This window comes from Anthonomus grandis (genome assembly GCF_022605725.1).
Source record: "Anthonomus grandis grandis chromosome 1 unlocalized genomic scaffold, icAntGran1.3 Chromosome35, whole genome shotgun sequence".
NCBI classification, from domain to species: domain Eukaryota; kingdom Metazoa; phylum Arthropoda; class Insecta; order Coleoptera; family Curculionidae; genus Anthonomus; species Anthonomus grandis.
Genome location: NW_026088429.1, coordinates 429,109 through 448,004, shown reverse-complemented (window position 1 = coordinate 448,004; position 18,896 = coordinate 429,109). Strand labels below are relative to the sequence as shown.

The following is an 18,896-nucleotide window of genomic DNA, read 5'->3' as shown; positions in this document are numbered from 1 at the left end:
ACACATCTCGTGAGAGTAAAATAAACTTAAAAGTAACACTAAAAACTAAAAGAAAAAATAAGATACTACATGGATCATTAAGTCATGGGACTAACCAACTGATGGCGCACCAATCGCAGCATTTTCATATAGTACTACCCTTTAAATTATACGTGTTAAAATTTCAAAGGGGTTCGACCATTAGTTTTTGAGTAGCAGCGGTTTAAGTGACAAGAGTTTTGGATTAATTAAAAAAAAGTGTTTGTGTGCTCGCTTGCTCTGGTCTTTTAAATGAGGCTGTTATGTCTTTTAAATAGGCAGTATTTATGAAGAAAACCCTCAATATCAGGGCGGATAGCTGACGACCTTTGGTAGTACTTATGAGCATACATTTCCGATGCCCAATTACAGGAAAATTAGGTAAGTGATTAAATAGTTTAAATCGAATTCCACACAAGTTTAGGACAATATTTGAGTGAAAGAAGAGTGAAACACAGTTTTAAACCAGAGGTGCTTGAAAACATAACTTAGAAAAAAATTGAAGCTGACAAAACTCAAGTAAATGAGATTCCATACTGGAAAGCCATAAAACAAAATCTTAATTGAGGAGGTTTGAAGCAGAACCGAATAATTCCATTTTTTACAAAAATTTAGTTAGTGGCGAATATTGGTTCATCTTGCTGAATTACATCATATCAGCTAAATATTGGCGTGCAAAAACGATTAAATCCTACTTAATTTTAATGGCAATATTGATGTTTTCATGCAAAACCAAATAAATCCAATTTTTGTTCAAACCCGAATAAATCCATAAATAGATTTCGTAATGTAAACATAAACATTAAACATTGGGTGCGGTAGTTTTGATTGATGTGGTTGAGTTGTAGTCGTGCTGTATATTATTTCTGGTCTGAACTGTTCTTTTAGTGGTTTTTAAATAAAATAAATACAAGCTGCAGTAATAGGTCCTAAATAAAAAATATATTTTTGGGAGATTTAGTAGCTGTGGAAGAAGCCAATCGAGGAAGCAGAATAAGGTAAAGAGCCCCGAAAAAGCTAAGAAAAAAACATGAAAGGTAAGATTAGGTAAAAAAATTTTAAAATTAAAAAAAAAAATAGTTAGGCAATTACGTTTTTTTAACATTATTTTATTTTAGATACGAAGATCCAGATCCAGACCTAAAGAAATGTAAGCGTCCTTGCTCACATGATAATAAAACATATCGATGCCAAAATGTTAAAATATCAGATATTAAAAATGTAAGTAGCCAGCTGTATAGCGTACCAAACAAAAGTGTTCAAGATGTAAAACTTGTCATATGATGAGCGTTACTATAAGGAAAGATAATCCTCGACAAAGAACAAGAGCTGCAAACTTCTTTTTAAAAATTAAAAAGAACAGATCAGCAGAGGCAGTTAAAGTCTGCAGGACTTTTTCTCATGGCAGCAACAGGTGTTAAAAAAACTACAGGCAAAGAAAATAATAGTAAACTATAGAAAATCCATACCCTGTAAATTTTTTGACCACCTAAAAGGATCCCCGCTTTTCGAGCGAGGATCCATCGGTGAAATTACGCGTTGAAATCTGGCCGATCGCTTGGCTGTGTTGCAAAATTTAATTTGGCGGCTGCGACTCGGCTGAGCAACACAATATTTATTTTTGTTATTCGCTCTTGTGACGGACGTATCGATACAGGTTATCATCACCGGCAAAGCTCTCCGTCTCGACGAAATTCGACAAAACTTATTTACAAATACTTCTGTTATTTTTTTTAAATTTTGTCACTGGTTCTGTAATACATAATGTCGGGCAATGTATGCCAATATTATGACTGTATGCGAACTAGAAGAGAGAATCCTACGTTAAAGATGTTTAAATTTCCTTATAAAAATCCAAGTATTTGCGAACGTTGGATTTTAAATTGCGAGTTAAAATACGTCGATTGAATCTTCAATTTTGTAAAGATACGGAAAAAGTAAAAAAATATGCCGTTTTTCCTCCTAAATGGAACACCTTGTACCTAAAGTTCGTTTCATGGGTTTTTAACTGTGGGTCCTAGAAGAGCCAGGTATATTTACGTGTATTTTTACGCAAAGTTACAGCTGAATATCTGTGAAATGAACATCACCTTCAATCTATATCTATCTCAAGTTTTAATTGGGAACTATTCGGCAATAAAAATTACAGTTAATCAAAAACTATAATTTTCTGACTTTAAGGTAAAAGAAAAATGTGTACGGTGGTAAAACTATGAGGTGATGTACAAAGTTAATTTTTGAATACTGAAAATTAAATTTAAAGAACAAAAATATATAATACCGGTTTAAATCGTCAAATTCCAAAACAATAATTACTTTGAGATAAAACCTTAAAAATAGTACCAAAACAAATAATAATAGTTATTTATTAGACTAAAATAGGCGTTTTAAAATTACTGCCTTCGCTAAAGCTCGTGTAGTAAACTTCATCATTTTACTCCCTATTAATCATTTTACTGCCTCATCTGTAAAAGTCAATAAAGTGAACTTTTTGAGTGAAGGCGAAAAATATATTATTTTATTTTATTATATTGAATCTTCTGATCTTGACCAACTTTAAAGTATATAAACTCAAAAATTAGAAGGATAAATTGTAACCTTAAATTGTAAAGCGAATCGTCAAATTTAGATCATCAGGTTGACAAAAAATATAAGTTACGCTTTTCTTTTTAAATAGGTAGGTATTATATGATACCGATTTTGAAAAGTTTGAGGATGGGATCGTTGATATAAATATTTTTGATAGAATTTCTCTTTTGCGCGCCATCGTTTTTTTGTGCTCATGCAGTTTTGTATACTTAGTGTTGCCATTGCTAAGTGGGACACAGGAAATCCCATGTTATTTTTTATAGGGATTGGCTTTCCTCTTTAACTTAGAGAAAAAAGTATTAAAATTTATTAAGGAGCACTAAAACTACAGCCTATAAAATAGCACGTCACGCACAGACATTTTTTACTTATTTAAATAGCTTAAATCTCTACCACTTGTTACTTTGATAGTCAAAATACCTTTGACATATATATCAATTCACGCCGATTCTGTGAGCTTCATTAAGCTTTATAGCCAAAAATCTATATGAAAAATTATCTTTTTTTATTGCAATGTATTAACAGATAACAACCAACATTTTTTTATCTTGACTAGTGGACCGTCAAATAAGTTTGTCATTTTATACATGACTACTGTATTGGTAGTAAATACAGTAGTCATTTGGCTTTTTACTTTGAGCAGTACCTGTAAGTACAGTACAACTTCTCTAGTTCGGACACTCGCTGATTCGGACACTCCAGTAATCCGGCGTTCCTAGGTGTCGGGATATTTTACCTCTGTAGTCCGGATAAAGGAATGTTTTCAATACGAATCGATTATAAACGGATTTTTCCTTTTTAAACTTGTCAAAACCAATATTGTTAGCAACCTAATGGGTTTGGCGCCTTTGGCGGTCAGTTATCGTTTAGTTACCGTGCGTCGTGTGTCAATGTGTTATTAAAAAAAAAATGGCGCCAAATAAACGACCGCATAACACAGTTACTCTTGCGGAGAAATGTAAAATATTAGATTTTCTTGATAAGGTGGGAAGCATACGCAGGGTGGCTGAGAAATTTAATGTACCAAAATCAACTGTAAGTGATATAAAGAAAAACAAAACTAAAATAAGAAGATTTGTGTCGGAGTCATTCAGTGGAGCAGGTATGTATGATTTAATTTTTATTGTAGGTAATGTTATTATGAAACATATTTTTATCTTTTCAGGTAAAAGGCAGGTTATCCGAAAGGGAGAACATCCCGAAGTTGAAGCTGCTTTATATAAGTGGTTTCTACAGCAGCGTAGTGCTCATGTACCTGTTTCTTCTGATATCTTACGAACGAAAGCTAAACAATTTTATGAAAGAATAACTGGGAAGAGTGATTTTTTAGCGAGTTCAGGTTGGCTTGACAAATTTAAGAAAAGGCACGGAATACGCTTTCTTAAAGTGTGTGGTGAAAAACTTTCCAGTGATGTAAGTGCTATAGTACCTTTTCAAGAAAAATTTCTAGCTGTGGTTAATGAAATGAAGCTAAGTCGTGACCAAGTTTATAATGCTGATGAATCAGCGGCCTTTTGGAGAGCCTTGCCGGACACTACATGGGTTCATAGTCAGGAACAATCAGCACCAGGGCGAAAAATATCTAAAGATCGCGTAACATTCATGCCCTGTTGCAATGCGGCTGGAACTCATAAGTTACCCCTTTTAGTTCTTGGAAAATCCGCAAATCCAAGGGCATTTAAGAATGCTACTTTACCTGTTAAATACAAGGCAACCAGCAAAGGTTGGATGACCAGGACATTGTTCTTCGAATGGTTTAAGACTTGCTTTATACCAGACGTCAAACGTTTTTTATCGGATGTTAACCGACCTCATAAAGCATTATTACTTGTAGATAATGCTCCATCTCATCCACCTGAGACAGAAATAAATTTCGATCCTGATTTCAGAGTCATGTTTTTGCCGCCCAACTGCACAGCAGTTTTACAGCCAATAGATCAAAACTTAATCCAAAACATAAAAGTAGCATATAGAAAGAGGCTACTAAATCACATTATCGCTCACGAAGGTGACGATTTAGTTACAGTTTTAAAGCAATTTAATTTAAAAGATGCACTTGTTAATCTAGATATTGCTTGGAAGTTGATATCTGAAAAAAATATCCAAAAAAGTTGGATAGCATTATGGCCGAACCAAAGAACTGATGCAGAAGAAGAGGAATCTGATGAAGAAAACATTCCACTTTCAGAACTTCAAAGACGACTTTGTCAAATAAACGAGGAAGATTTAAAAACCATTACCGCTTCCTTGCTTGTGATAGATCCTGAAAACAGTTTGAATCGGGAAGAAATTGTTGAATGGGCTTTAGGCAAAAATGAAGTCATTGTTGATTTGACTGAAGAGGAGGTAATAGGTGATGCGCTAAAATCTAAGGATGCAGAGAGCAATGATTTAGATGGAGATACTGAGATTATTGCCACTAAAGTGAAACACAGCGATGCTGTGAAAGCATTAACATTGGGAATTCAGTGGGCTGAAGAAAACTACTTACCAATGCACGAAATATTGCTTTTAAAGAACGTCAAAGAGAAAGCGACTGAATTAGCAAGCTCTAAGGCAGTTCAGAAAAAAATTGATAGTTTTTTCAAAGCCATTTAAACTTGCACTTTTTTGTCTTGTATTTGTAATTTATGTTTTGTCCTACATAATGTATTTTTATTTCTAGTTATATGTTTGTGTACCTGCGTGTACAACATGTGTATGTATATGTTTACTTATTATGTATGTTATAATTTGAAATATAAACATAATTTTCTTTTTTAATTAGGGTACAATGATTTATTTATACCTAAAAAAAGCTAGTATGTGGATAGTATATTAAAATAAATCTTTTGAAATAATAATCCAGTTATCCGGACACCTCGCTACTCCGGCGCTGCTTGGAACGATATGTGTCCGGATTATCGAAGTTGTACTGTACAGCGTGACAAAAAACTTATCAAGATTTTTGGACATAACCTCTAAACAGACCAATTAAAAAAATAAAAGTTATTTTGTTGGTAGAAAATTTTGTTATTCTTTAATTAACTTAAATATTTTTTCTCTTTACAAGGAGACTCAATATTTTCCTAGGTCCCTCTTTTCGATGCAACACCCGAAATAAAAATTAATCATCAAACGGTATTTTTATTATTTACCGATTTCAGGAAACGCAACGTTACTTGGTATGGATCTGGAAATCCTGAAAAATAAACACTTGTGTGAGAGACATTTTGCGAACAGCGCTTTTCGGACGGAAAAACGGCGTTATTTAAAAACAAATGCAATACCCTACGTATATTTCCCAACAGATGAACATTTAAAAGTACTATCACCAGAAAGGACCTATTCGGGGAAAAAACGGGCTTTACCTACAGACAGTCCGACAACCAACGAAAATGTAACGAAAAAATTACATTTAAACGAAGGCGATCATAATACAAAAAAAACTAAAGGAAATAATTAAACTTCCAAATCATACAATGACGCCAAGAAAATTAATGTTAAAAAAACAAATAAAAATTCTCGCGGAAGTAAATTCAAAAAAAATAAATTCAACAAAACAAAAAAATAATAAATCTTTAATTTCAAAAGTTATGCCGTTGTTAATATTTCTATCAGTAGTACCAAAAACATTTATTTTGATTCAATTAAATGGACAATCTAGAAAAAAATGGAACAACAGGGAAAAAGAAGTGCCTGTGTCAATTTTTTATAAATCTCCTGCGGCATATATGTTTTTGAGGCGTAAAGGTTTTATTTTACCGTCCGTTTCAACAATACGAAGATGGATGAGCGAAAATTTATTTAAAACTGATATTGACAACGGTTTAAAGTATCATCTTAAAAAAAATGTGAGGGTATGACCAAAAAAGAAAAAAAATGTATGTTAGCCTTTGACGAGGTTAGCATTAAAAAACTAATTGAATACAACAAAAAACTCGATCTCATAAAGGATTTGAAGATTTAGGTGTCTTAGGGCGTTCCTCAAAAAAAGCAACACATGCTCTCGTATTTTCGATTAAAGGCCTATATAAGAATTGGAAACTTCCGATATCTTATTATTTTTTAAACCATAACTTTAAGTTTTTTCATAAAAATAATATAGGTACTAGTAATGTTTCTTTGATTTTGTTATTTAAAATGTTTGTAAGAATTATTTTCTATTAAAACATATTCCTCCACTTTGTTCCTAATTAACTTCAAATGTCAACTTTAAGGCCTTATCAATAATAATTCTGCGATGCGGTACAAAGACAAATTAATGCAAAAAATGCCAAAAATTAAGTCTTATAGATTTGGAATCGTTTTATTTTTCTAGGCACGTGCATTTTTTTAAAAATTTTAGCGTTTGAAATAATAATGGAGAAATTTTAATTTTAATGCGAATAAAACCAAAGTGATGACAATTTTTCGCGATTTTTACAAATTTTTTCAATGAAATAATATGGTAGGTGTAATATTTTAGTAGTTTTACAGAGGCACATAATGCAGGCGACAAAACCTCACTATATATTAAGGCCCAAGCAATTTTATCTCAGTGTATCTAAATAAATAAGGCAAAAAACATAGTCACAAGTTTCTAATAATAAGTTAAATCAATATGTTAAGAATAAACTAAAAATTAATTAAAACATCCATTTTCCCAAAACTTAATTTTTGCGAATACCTCGTTCTGCCTTTATACGGTGCGAGAGAATAATTATTCACTAACAAACACAACAACACAACATAAATACATAAGGGAAAAAGAAAAAAAATCTCAGTATGGACATTTATTCAATTATTTATTTTGTTTCAAATATTATAGGTTTTAGGTACAAAAGACTAGAAAATTCTGTAAAATACTACATAATACCTTTGTAGGTAAAATGTATATGTGTATATAGTATATGAATCTTTTTTTTTTTTCTTTTTCTCATTCTTATTGTCTGGTTTTTGATTTTTGTTATGTAGTTTTGGGTAAACTTATTTAAAATGTTAAATATTGTGAACTAATTTATATAACGGCTAGTCTGCTAAGGGTAACAACATTGATATATTACAATTTTTGAATTGTTTCTACCATAGCACATACAGATACTCTGGAATCTAGGTGCTTTATATTCTTATAATTGTAATATTTTATATTGAAGTTGAATATATTGAACTTGAAATACGACATTTTACTATCGAGCGAAAAAATATCACCTCTTTTATCAAGGGTAACAAAATTACTGAAATAGGGAAAACATATTTTTTAAAACTAAAAAATGGTTGTTTGAAGTATTTTTTTAAAGAATATCATGTTTGTGTCCGTGTAAATCTTTGTATATTAGAGGTATAAAAAAAGTGTAAATACACAAAATGTGGGAAATTTTGTTTTCTTTAATTTTGTTTATGTCATACTTTGTCGTAAAATTAACCATTACGGACATAATGCCAAAAAACCTTTTTTTTGTATGTGTAATCCAAGATGGCGACGCGCGCGGTCTTCCCCCAAGGTCGAAATTTTGTATTTTTGGTCACAGTCTACCCGTAACTAACATATTCCAAAATAACTTCTACCCCACCTTTTGCAAGGTAAAAAGCCCTACTGCCTGGACTAGTTTACTAAAGTTTATAATCCTGAAATTAAAGCATAAAAAATGTGATGCTTAAATAGACATTTCAAAAAACTATTATATTTGGTCTTTTTTTAAATCTTTTAGAGAAGAAAATATAAGTTTTTTTTTGATGAAAAACTTGTAAAAGCGCGCTAGCTGCAGTTTTGGTTTATGTGGATTAGAACAGTTCACAACCAACGGGACGAAATATTTGAAGTTCATGAAAAGAGATCGGAGAATTTGAAGATCGAAATTAAAGCCAAAACAGTCAACAGCCATGTCACTGAATGGTAAAAATTAAACGATTACGATTCTCCAGATCAGGAAACTTTGCCTATGGCACAAATCTGATTGGCGATCACTCTTGCAGGAGATTATATACAGTGCATCCCAAAAGTTATGTCTAAATTCATTTAAAATTCAGGGGTGTGTTCGAAAAAAAAAACGCTCGGACCCGTCCATTTTTATTTCAAGTTGCGTATTTTTGTACGTGAAGTTTGTATATACAGGGTTGCTCAAAAATAAATTACGACCATCAACTTCATTTTTTCAAATGAAAGCATCTTTTTTTAATTTCATCTTTGAATTTCGCGTGGAATTCTACGTATGTTTCAAGCATCATGTCCTATACCTTAAGTCAACAGTCATCGAAAAAAAGACGATTCATGTAACAAATAAAAAAAGAACAAAAATTAAGTTAAATGTTCAAAATGGTTGCCATTCATGGCTTGACAATATCCAAGGCGATCAATAAAGTCTCGTTGCACATTTTCAATCATTTCCGGAGTTATGGCGCGCACTTCTCTGCGAATTCCCTCTTTCAAGTCGTAACAAATACCTTCGACTTGAGGTATCCCCACAAAAAAAAGTCCATTGGTGTTAGGTCAGGCGACCTAGCAGGCCATTCGATGGGTCCTCTCCTTCCTATCCACCGACTGGGAAAGGTTTCATCCAAAAATGTACACACAGTGGCAGCATAGTGCGGAGGAGCGCCATCTTGCTGGAAAATTAGTTCTTCGTCAGGATAGTCTGGGTCCAATGGATTTGGAAATAAAGCTAGTAATGCTGGAACTAATTCAAATTGGAGAAACATGACCGAATTCTCTAAATTTAGTCTCTATTCTACTCACCACCTTTTGACATATCGGAGGATCAGGATGGATTTCATTGAATAATTGAGCAGCTTCTCTTTGAGTACATGTTCCATCACCAAACCCAACCATGCACGGAATTTCTATTTTTTCTCGTTCCGTTCACTTTACCATTGTGAAAACCGCAACTTTGCTCGTACACTTCACACTTGACAATATCTGTTTGGCGTACAACTGTCATACAGTTTCTATGAAAATACACGGTCACCAGCCAACAATAAAAAAAGACGAATGAATGGGATTTTGCTCTGTATAAAAATTCTCAGAGGTAAGGTGACTCGTAAGGTGAACTTCAATAATAAGGTTTGGTCGTCTTTTTTTCGATAACTGTTGACTTTAGGTATAGGACATGATGCATGAAACATACGTAGAATTCCACGTGAAATTCAAAAATAAAATAAAAAGGTGCTTTCATTTGAAAAAATTAAGTTGATGGTCGTAATTTATTTTTGAGCAACCCTGTATATACAAACTTCACGTACAAAAATGCGCAACTTGAAATAAAAATCGACGGGTCCGAGCGTTTTTTTTTTTCGAACACATCCCTTAAATGAATTAGAAATGAATTTAGAATGAATTTAGACATAACTTCTGGGATGCACTGTAGAAGAATTATGCCGAGAGAATATCGTTTTAATAGTCAGTCCCGGGACTTATTGATCCATGAATTACAACAAGAGTGGATACTTAAAAATAAAATTGCACTTTTTTACGGTTGTGTGTAGAGAGGGATATAGAGTTTTTATGTACGGGGTGTCCCTTATTCGAGGCTCCCAACGCGAGCTTTCATATCATAGGTTAAAGTGAGCCACCTTGTATTATATAGATTCCCTCTCTCCTCAAAATTCACTCTATTATTATACTAGAATAAATATTATTCCTTATAGCTGCCCGCTTAAAAAATGTAAAAATCCTATCAAAAAGGTTTATTTTCTGTCCTATACGAGTCCTATGGAGTATTTTTAAGTAATGCAATTAAAAAAAAACAAATTTGGCCCATCAAATGACACCGAATGAATAATATATACAATAATGGTTACTATCAACGAATTCTTTGAAAAATCAGTCTTGGTATGCTTTGAAGTGGGGCGTGAGTGCATGATCGGCCAAATCCGCTTTTTTTCTCCACAACACAAAATGAACATGAAAAAGTGTTTGTTGTCAGAACTGTACCTATACAAAATGATGATGCTGTTCTAAAGTTATCCATACGAGATATAGATTATATCTCGTATGGAGATATAGATAGACATAGATTCATACGAGGTTTAAAATATATACAGAAACTCTAAATAAAAAGTTTGAGGTAAGGAGTGGGTTGAACAAGAGAAGATATATACGCTTCCCTACAGAATAAAGCTTTCATTTAAACGGTAAAAATTAAGATATTTAGCGAGGAGGCCCAATGAATCACTTTTTAGGGAATAATTGGGTATACAATTTTTTTTTGTACAGGATGTCACAAATTCTATACGTTTTTACTCATCTCTGTCTTCTTCATGGAGGTGAAAGAAAAGCACTGAAATAGAAAATTTTCCAGTAGAGTAACTCATCAGCTTGCATATCAAACTTAAATCAATAAAATCGTTAAATAGGTTTTTAAAATACAGAGTTTCCATCTAAACCTGACACATTTTAACTGCTTATAGGTCGAGAACGGAAAATGACAACAATGTGCGGTTTTCACAGAACTTCATCAATATTTTCAAAGTTTTTTTGACAGTGTTGCCAAGTTTCAAAATTTACCTGAAATAGGAGGAAAAAAAATTGATGACTTTCAAAGGCCGATTTCTCAAAAATTTAAATGTAACACCCTGTACTTTATAATTTCACATGAAAGCCTGTTAAATCCCCTTTCCGAAAATGTATAAATTGTCTTAAATTCATTACTTTTTTTTACAGAATGAATGAAATGAATGAATTACAGTCCGAATGAAACTAAAATGAGTTTTTAATATTAAAATTTTTTACATTTTGTACAGCCCTTGACACTCAGAGTTTTTCAATCTATTAAAAAAGTACCTACTCAATCTGTTATATTTACAAGCAAATTTGTAGAGCCCATTTTGGTAAAGAAACTCGTCTGCTTTCATATGAAATTAAGATCAATAAAATCCTTACATGAGTTTCCAAGATATTTAGATTTTTTGAAAGCCTTTGACAATATCCAGATTTTTTTAAAATTTGAAAAAACTACTCAATAACTCATATCTTCTTAAAACTAAAACTTTTGCAATAATATTTAACATTTCAGGCATTTTCATAAGACTTCCACAAGAAAGAAAGCAATGGATAGATAAATTTTGACCCCTCAAAGTATCTAATTCTATTCTACATGTTTTTTTTTTGACAAATTTGGGACATCCAGTACATTCATAATAAAACCTCCTCACAATAATAATAATAATTGACGCAAAAGCAAACCAAGTCTCTCTCTCTCTCACACACACACACACATACAAAATACTCGACCGTCTACTATCTAAATTATAAATAAATATATGTATGTACGTCTAACATCTATCTCACTTGTCTCAGTTCCGGTACCGGAATGGGCGCACGTCGCCCCGGACCGCCCACGGGTTCCGGGGCGCCGTTTGAGGTGGGCGCAGCCCCGCCCTGGTTCGGCAGCATGGGCGTGGGCGCCACGGAGGTGGGCGTAGGCACCGGAATCGGTCGCGAGCCGGAGTGTTGAAGCTAGAATATTTATTTATTTATTTATTAACTAAATACAAGCTCCAGTAATATCAAACAACAACAAAAAAAAGATACAAAGATTAATTGACAATTAAATGCTCAGTTTGTAAATGAAGGCCCGAAAAGGCTGAAAAAAAATTAAGGCTCTATAGCTCATGGCTTAGTTTTAATGTTCGAGGAATGAATGAAGTACACTAAGTACCGTCCCCTTCATACCAGTGTATCGACATAGAAGAACAGGTTCAATTCTAGTTACTTCAATTGAAGACATGAGTTGATAAAGGTGCTATGTCCATTTTTTTCAAAAAATGACTTATTTGTATATTTGGTTACCTAAAGTCGTAATACAACCCCTGAATAACTCAAGATTCTTAAATTGTTAATAATAAGGATTATTTTAATTGATAAAGGTACTATGTCCTATGACTAAGTACCCTTTTTAATTAGATAAAGGTGCTATGTCCATATTTAAGGACATAGCACCTTTATCCACTAGATAGTGGGAAAGTTTTATTTTCATGGTAGGTGCCATGTGACATTTTAAGGTTATGTTTGTTGTTTATCACATCGTTCAACATGGGGTCGAGAAGTAAAAGAACGTTAGAATTAGTAAAAAACAAGAAAATATGTGTTTTAAATAAAGGTAAGTCCGAATAGAGAATTTTTTTGTAGATAGAAACTGTATATTTTGTACTTCCTTAGAGGTCAATACCAATGCGGTGATTTTGGAGCAGCCAAGCACTAGTGGGCTTCAAAAGAAGGTTAACTCTAAAGCAGGTAAGCATATTAAAACATTTTTTACTACCTTTATGAATTAATGATCTCTTTTTAATAACAATTTACCCCCTCGATGCGATTCAATTTTTTATTTAAAAAAATACATATATAATATACATTACTTGAGTTATTATTACATACATACCTACCCATGTACATAAATTAAATTTTTAGACTATATGGATAATTGTACCACAGAATAAACGATCTCACAGAAGCGAAGGCTAGCCCTTTCTACCGTACCGGTTTTTCGTTCAGGCTCCTCCCATTTACCCCCATTCTAACGGGTACAACTGTCGTCGCCCACGTGGGGTATCGGGTCATAATTAGTGTATTAGTACGAGCGTTAGTGTGTATATTTGCGATATTTTATAATTTGTCGTTTTTTATTTTATTTTTGTTAAGTAGGTATTACACATTACCTTGTTTTGGAGTTTAACTCTGTGCTCTGTGACTTTTTGTTTTTTCTTTCATTTGTGTTGTGCTAAAAACTTTTAAAAAAAATATTAAAATGCCAACCTTCCGTGCGTATAGAGGTTGTTTTGCCAAAAGCGTCGCTGGAAAAAGTTTATTTTCGTTTCCTAGGGATATTAGAAGGTGAGCAATAACAATAATAAAAGAAAGTAGGTATAGAAAAGTTACATTATTATGTATTATTCATTATTAATTATGGTTGTTTAAAAGCTTTGAAAAGTTCAGAATATTCCCTAATTAATTTGTCGTGTCATGCAAATAAATACAGAATAAACATTATCTAATTTAATAAACATATATGTATATACCTAAACCATATGTATCTATGTATGTGTACATACGTGCAGGTACATAGCATTGTACATAGATAAAAATATTAAGGTTGATTTAGGTATACAGTATAATGTGACAAAGAATAATGACTTTAATTTTCAATTATCTGTCTTTTTATGGACTGGTTTACCCATGCAAGTGCATAACATAGTAGTAGTAAAACCCTTAAAAGTCTTATATTTTGTTCCAGACTATCATAATGGACGGCGACCATACTACGTATAATACCTTTATAAAATATGGGCGTATGTGTGGTACCTTCATATCTATACATATAATAATACATACATATATCTTTTTATATATAAATATATAAAAGCCGATGACACCTACTCTTAAATGTGTTGTGTTTAAAACATACGAGAAAACATACCTGCGTATAAACCTTCCAGCTAAATTTTAATTTAAAAATACCTACCTATGTACATATGTATATGTATATTGTTAACATATTAACATCACACAAATAGCAGACTTTTTCTCAGCTAGTGCCTTACTAAAGGCAAATATTATTTACCATTATCATAAAACAACTAAGACAAAAATTCCATTCCAAAACAAATTAAAAGTATACTAACCTACACCTCTATCGTGTATCAAAACTACCTCTATCGTGTATCAAAACTGTCAAATAACAATTTTTATAAAAATAATAATTATTATAATTATTCTAAAAAGCAAGGACCAATATAGGCCTTAACAAAAAAAATCCTATTTGAAATGTAACTAAATTTTGTAGTTTGCTCCCGTATTATATGAATATAACCATTTTGATTTTAAAAATAAAAGCACTTCGTTCAGTGTAGGCGTTTACTACAACTTTACGAGATATCTCAGTGTATTTGCGCCGGGTGCATCTGTCAGTTGGGCTTATAAAAAACTGGTTCACGGATATCAAAGGAGCCGACGCAAGCCTTCGCTTCTGTGAGATCGTTTATTCTGTGATTGTACTGATGAAAGTGTTATATCAGGCAGCGAATATTCCCCTTCCAGTGAAGAAGATTCAGAAGAGGATTCTGATAACTCAAATATTTCTTATTCGACGAGTCTCATAAACAAATATCCGGATGTTGATAGAGTCAAACGTAAAATGTTTCCGGATAACCAAAAAATTAAAAAGGTAAAGCTAAAAAATGTTAAGATTAAGAAATAAAAATAGAAATTAGAAATAAGTATAAATTTAATAAATAACTAAGATATTTTTAAGGTTCCGACAAGCAGCAGGGAAACCCCGGATAGAATTGACGTCATTGACGAAGTGCAGGAGGAAATACCTCGGGAAATACGTATAGAAGACCATAACCAGCAATTCCATGTTACTGCCGATGGAATAAGTAAAAGAGAAATTGTTAAACCAATTTTAAAAATAACTAAAAAAAGAGTCCGGAAACCTGATAATTGGAAACGAAATAAAGCGGCAAAGTTAAGACAACAAGGTAAAGAATATATTTCTCAAAAGACTGGTAAAGTGATGGAAGCAAAAACAATTAAAAGACATTTTCTGTGTAAAGAAAAATGTAGAATAAACTGTACTGAGAAATTTAGTATTGCAAGCAGAGAAGAAATTCTAAGAAAATTTTATAAGCTAGATACAAATTCCAAAAATATTTTAATTTTTAAAAGTATTAAGATGCAGGAAGTTAATCGTCACCGCCCTCGTAAAAATATAAAAACGAAAGCTTACAGCTTTAAATATTTTATTACGTGTGATAAAGAAAATACACTAGTGTGTAAAGATGCTTTCTGCTCTTTATACCGAATTGGACGAAAAAAAGTCTTTAAAGCTCAAAATGACTTAAAATCTGGCCAGGTAATGCCCTCACCACATAAGCAAGAGCATCACAAAAATCCAAAAAAATTATCCGATGAAGTAATAAACTGCATTGAAAATCATATCAAGCAGTTTCCTTCAGAAGAATCACATTATTCTAGGACTAAAAACCCACATAAAAAATACCTTTCCCCTTTACTAAATATTAACCGACTTCATCAACTGTATATAGAGGATTGTCAAACAAAAAAGCTCGAAACTAAATATTTCGTAAAGGCCTCTTTTTACAGACATATATTTGAAACAAGGTTTAACTTATCTTTTGGTGTACCAAAAAGTGATACTTGCAGTTTATGCGATGCTGGAGAGAACTCTTTAGAGCACTCGAATAATTTTCAACTTGCTTTTGCGCAGCAGAAAGTTGACCGCGAAGCAGTAAAAATGTCCAAAGAAAAATGTTACATAACAATGGATCTTCAACAAACGATGCCTTTGCCAAAGCTATCAACGTCAAAATCTTTTTATTTAAGACAAATGTGGCTATACAACTTTGGAGTCCACTGTTTAACCAGTTCTGGTCATAAGTCCTATTTTTTTACATGGACTGAGGATATTGCCAATAGGGGAAGTAATGAAATAGCAAGTTGTTTGCTACGATTTTGTCTGCTTCTTAAAGAAGAAAATCCCCAAATTGATCATTTAATAATTTGGTCAAATCAATGTGGGGGACAAAACAAAACTCTCTTCTCCATTATTAACCTTTTTCAATACCTAATATTAAATAAAATATTTAAGATCATTGACCATAAATTTCCCGAAGTTGGTCACAGTTACCTTGACTCTGACAGACTTTGGAAGAATAGAAAAGGTTCTTAGAAAACATCAGAATATTTATATACCAGACCAATATCGGGAAATTATTAGATCTGCGAGTACCAAACAAAGTGTATGCCTTAACATGGAACATTTTTTTTATTGCTTTGAAACTCTACCTGCAAAACTTCATTTAAACAAAAGACTCACTAATAGTCTTGACCAAAAAATAAATTTTCGAGATAAAGTGAAGTGGCTAAGAGTAAGTTGTTTTGGAAAATACTTTTACAAAACTAGTTTAGATCCGTTTACCCCATTTATGGAAGTTGACTTACAAAAAAAAAGAGAACTGATAGTACAAAGGATCAACTTAAGTTTATTCCAGCAGAGTATAAATGGTATTATGATATTGTTTTAGAAGAATGTTTGAAAAACCCTAAGAAAAAACGTAATTCATGTTAAATTTAAATGTTTCTGTGTCTTTGTTTATAAATTTTTAATGTATCTTACTTTGCTTTTGTTAATCTGCAAATAAAATTTAATTTCCAGATTATTTAATAGTTTTTTTTATTATTTTTTAAAAATTTAAATACAACATAGGTGACATAACACCTTTCTCCACTCAAGTTTATACCAACATCTGCATAAAATGTTGGTTGATTAAGGTGCTATGTCCATTAAAATTAAAATTACTAAAAAAGTATAAATTCTAGAAAAACAAAAAATATTATATAAAAAAGTACAAAACGATTCTAATCTAATAAGATATTGGTAATTTTTATAAAATTTATTAAAAAAAATATATAAGTGAAAACGCGTTTCCTTCAATTAATCAATATCTGAAAAAGTGGACATAGCACCTTTATCAACTCATGTCTTCAATTGTAGTTACAATAGTGAACTTTGTACATTGAATATTTTTTAAAACTTTAGGACTGGTCTTTAAAAATCATTAATTACAATTAATTCTTGACATATAAAGAGTATCACCAGACTTATGGATGGGAACCACAACTTGTGAAGAAAAGTGTCATTAATGTTATTTAAGAATAAAGCTGACAAACTCTTATATAGAGACAAAACTCAGGTGAAAAAAAAACATAAAAGGCGTTTACTTTTTCAACTGAAGCAGGTTTTCAAGCCCCACACAATTAATCTGTTTATAAAATGTCCCCAATTTACAAAAAAATATGTTTTTTAAACCGTCACTAAAATATCAATATAAAACTGTCAGATTGCAAGATCATGGTTCGTTAAATGAATTATCCAGGTTTTACCACTATACTGACCTGCTGTCTAGCATTAGGGTTGAGAATATAATCGGTTAATGTTACATCTGAATTTCCTCCACTTTCCAAGGGAATCGGTCGGGTCCTAAAGTTTTCAAGCATCTCATATATTGATTGGAACCAATAATGTTGTAATCTGCATTGACCGTTTTCATTGATTGTCATTCTTAAATGCTTTGGTCTACCCTAAAATATGAAAAAAAACTCCTAAAACATTATCTTGATGAGTTTTTTTTAAATTAAAATTTGTAGTATTGGTGGGTAATTTTCTGAAGTAGCAATATAAAAAACATTACAAGTGAGAAGCAGTTTAAACTAAGAGTAAAGCAGTTCTTAAGTAATCTTAAGCCTTATAGTATTGAGGAATATTTGAAGAGTTAGAATTAGTAACATTATTGATTTATTACTATTGGGTTCTTTGTGTTGTGTACTTAATAGGGTAGTTGGAGATCTTTGACGTCATTTCACTTTATATTTGTTTTTTTTTACAGCTATTGTATGCATTTATATAATCTGAAATAAAGAAATTAAAAAAAACTTTATGTATGTACAGTAGTGGCAGAAAGTAGAGCAACTTCTTTATTTTAAACACATCTATTTTATTTAGTAAGAAAATACAATCATATTGGAAATATAATACCAATAAGATCTAAGCATTATAAATTTATCAACAACTTAACTTAATATTCTTTATTTATACTTTTTATGTACAAAATTAATTCTGGGGCGGAAAAAAGTAGAGCAACTTTTTAAGAATTGATGTTTTTCTTTTAATAAAAACTGAAATACAATTACAATTTTAGTATTTTGTAAAATATCCATCATTTTTGATAACTTCCTCACAACGGTGGCGCATAGATTGCAGTAACCTAGAAATTATTACTGGGTCCATATTAATCCAAGCTTCATGTAATGCATTGAACAATTCGTCCTTATTTTTGTAAGTTTTCCCCCTTATTTTCCTATCCAAAATTTCCCATTGTGAGGTTCTCGATGGGGTTTAAATCTGGTGATTGACTTGGCCAGTCCATTACTTGAATATATTGCTGTCTAAACCAAGCCTTTACATATTTAGAAGAATGCTTTGGATCATTGTCCTGCTGAGAAATGTGCCTAAGAGGCATTTTCTCATCTGCATATGGAACCATTTCATTTTCCAGAATATCTTTGTACATAAGTCTATCCATTATCCCATCAATTTTATGAAGTGGCCCCATTCCGAAACCGGAAAAGCAGCCCCACACCATAACTGATCCACCACCATGTTTTACTGTTGGACAAGTGTATCTGGGATTTAACCTTTGGTTTGCAGGACGTCGAACATATGCTATTCCATCACTTTGAAACAAATGAAACTTTGATTCGTCGCTGAATATTATCTTTTTCCAGTCATTAATTGTCCAGTGCAAATGAGATCGAG

General features: G+C 32.0%; 1 protein-coding gene across 2 annotated transcripts in view; it reads right to left on the bottom strand.

Moving 5' to 3' along the window:
• LOC126749413 (SH2B adapter protein 1-like) overlaps positions 1 to 18,896 on the bottom strand; it is a 40,732-nt gene that overhangs the window by 961 nt on the left and 20,875 nt on the right. Inside the window, exons 7-8 of one of the 2 annotated variants that reach the window (XM_050459104.1) lie at positions 17,477 to 17,662; positions 11,834 to 12,019 (exon numbers count right to left, since the gene is read on the bottom strand). In XM_050459104.1, the coding sequence (XP_050315061.1) occupies positions 11,843 to 12,019; positions 17,477 to 17,662 (363 nt within the window). In that variant the 3' untranslated portion in view covers positions 11,834 to 11,842. The remainder of the gene's footprint in view (positions 1 to 11,833; positions 12,020 to 17,476; positions 17,663 to 18,896) is intronic. The other variant, XM_050459103.1, reaches the window with a different exon arrangement.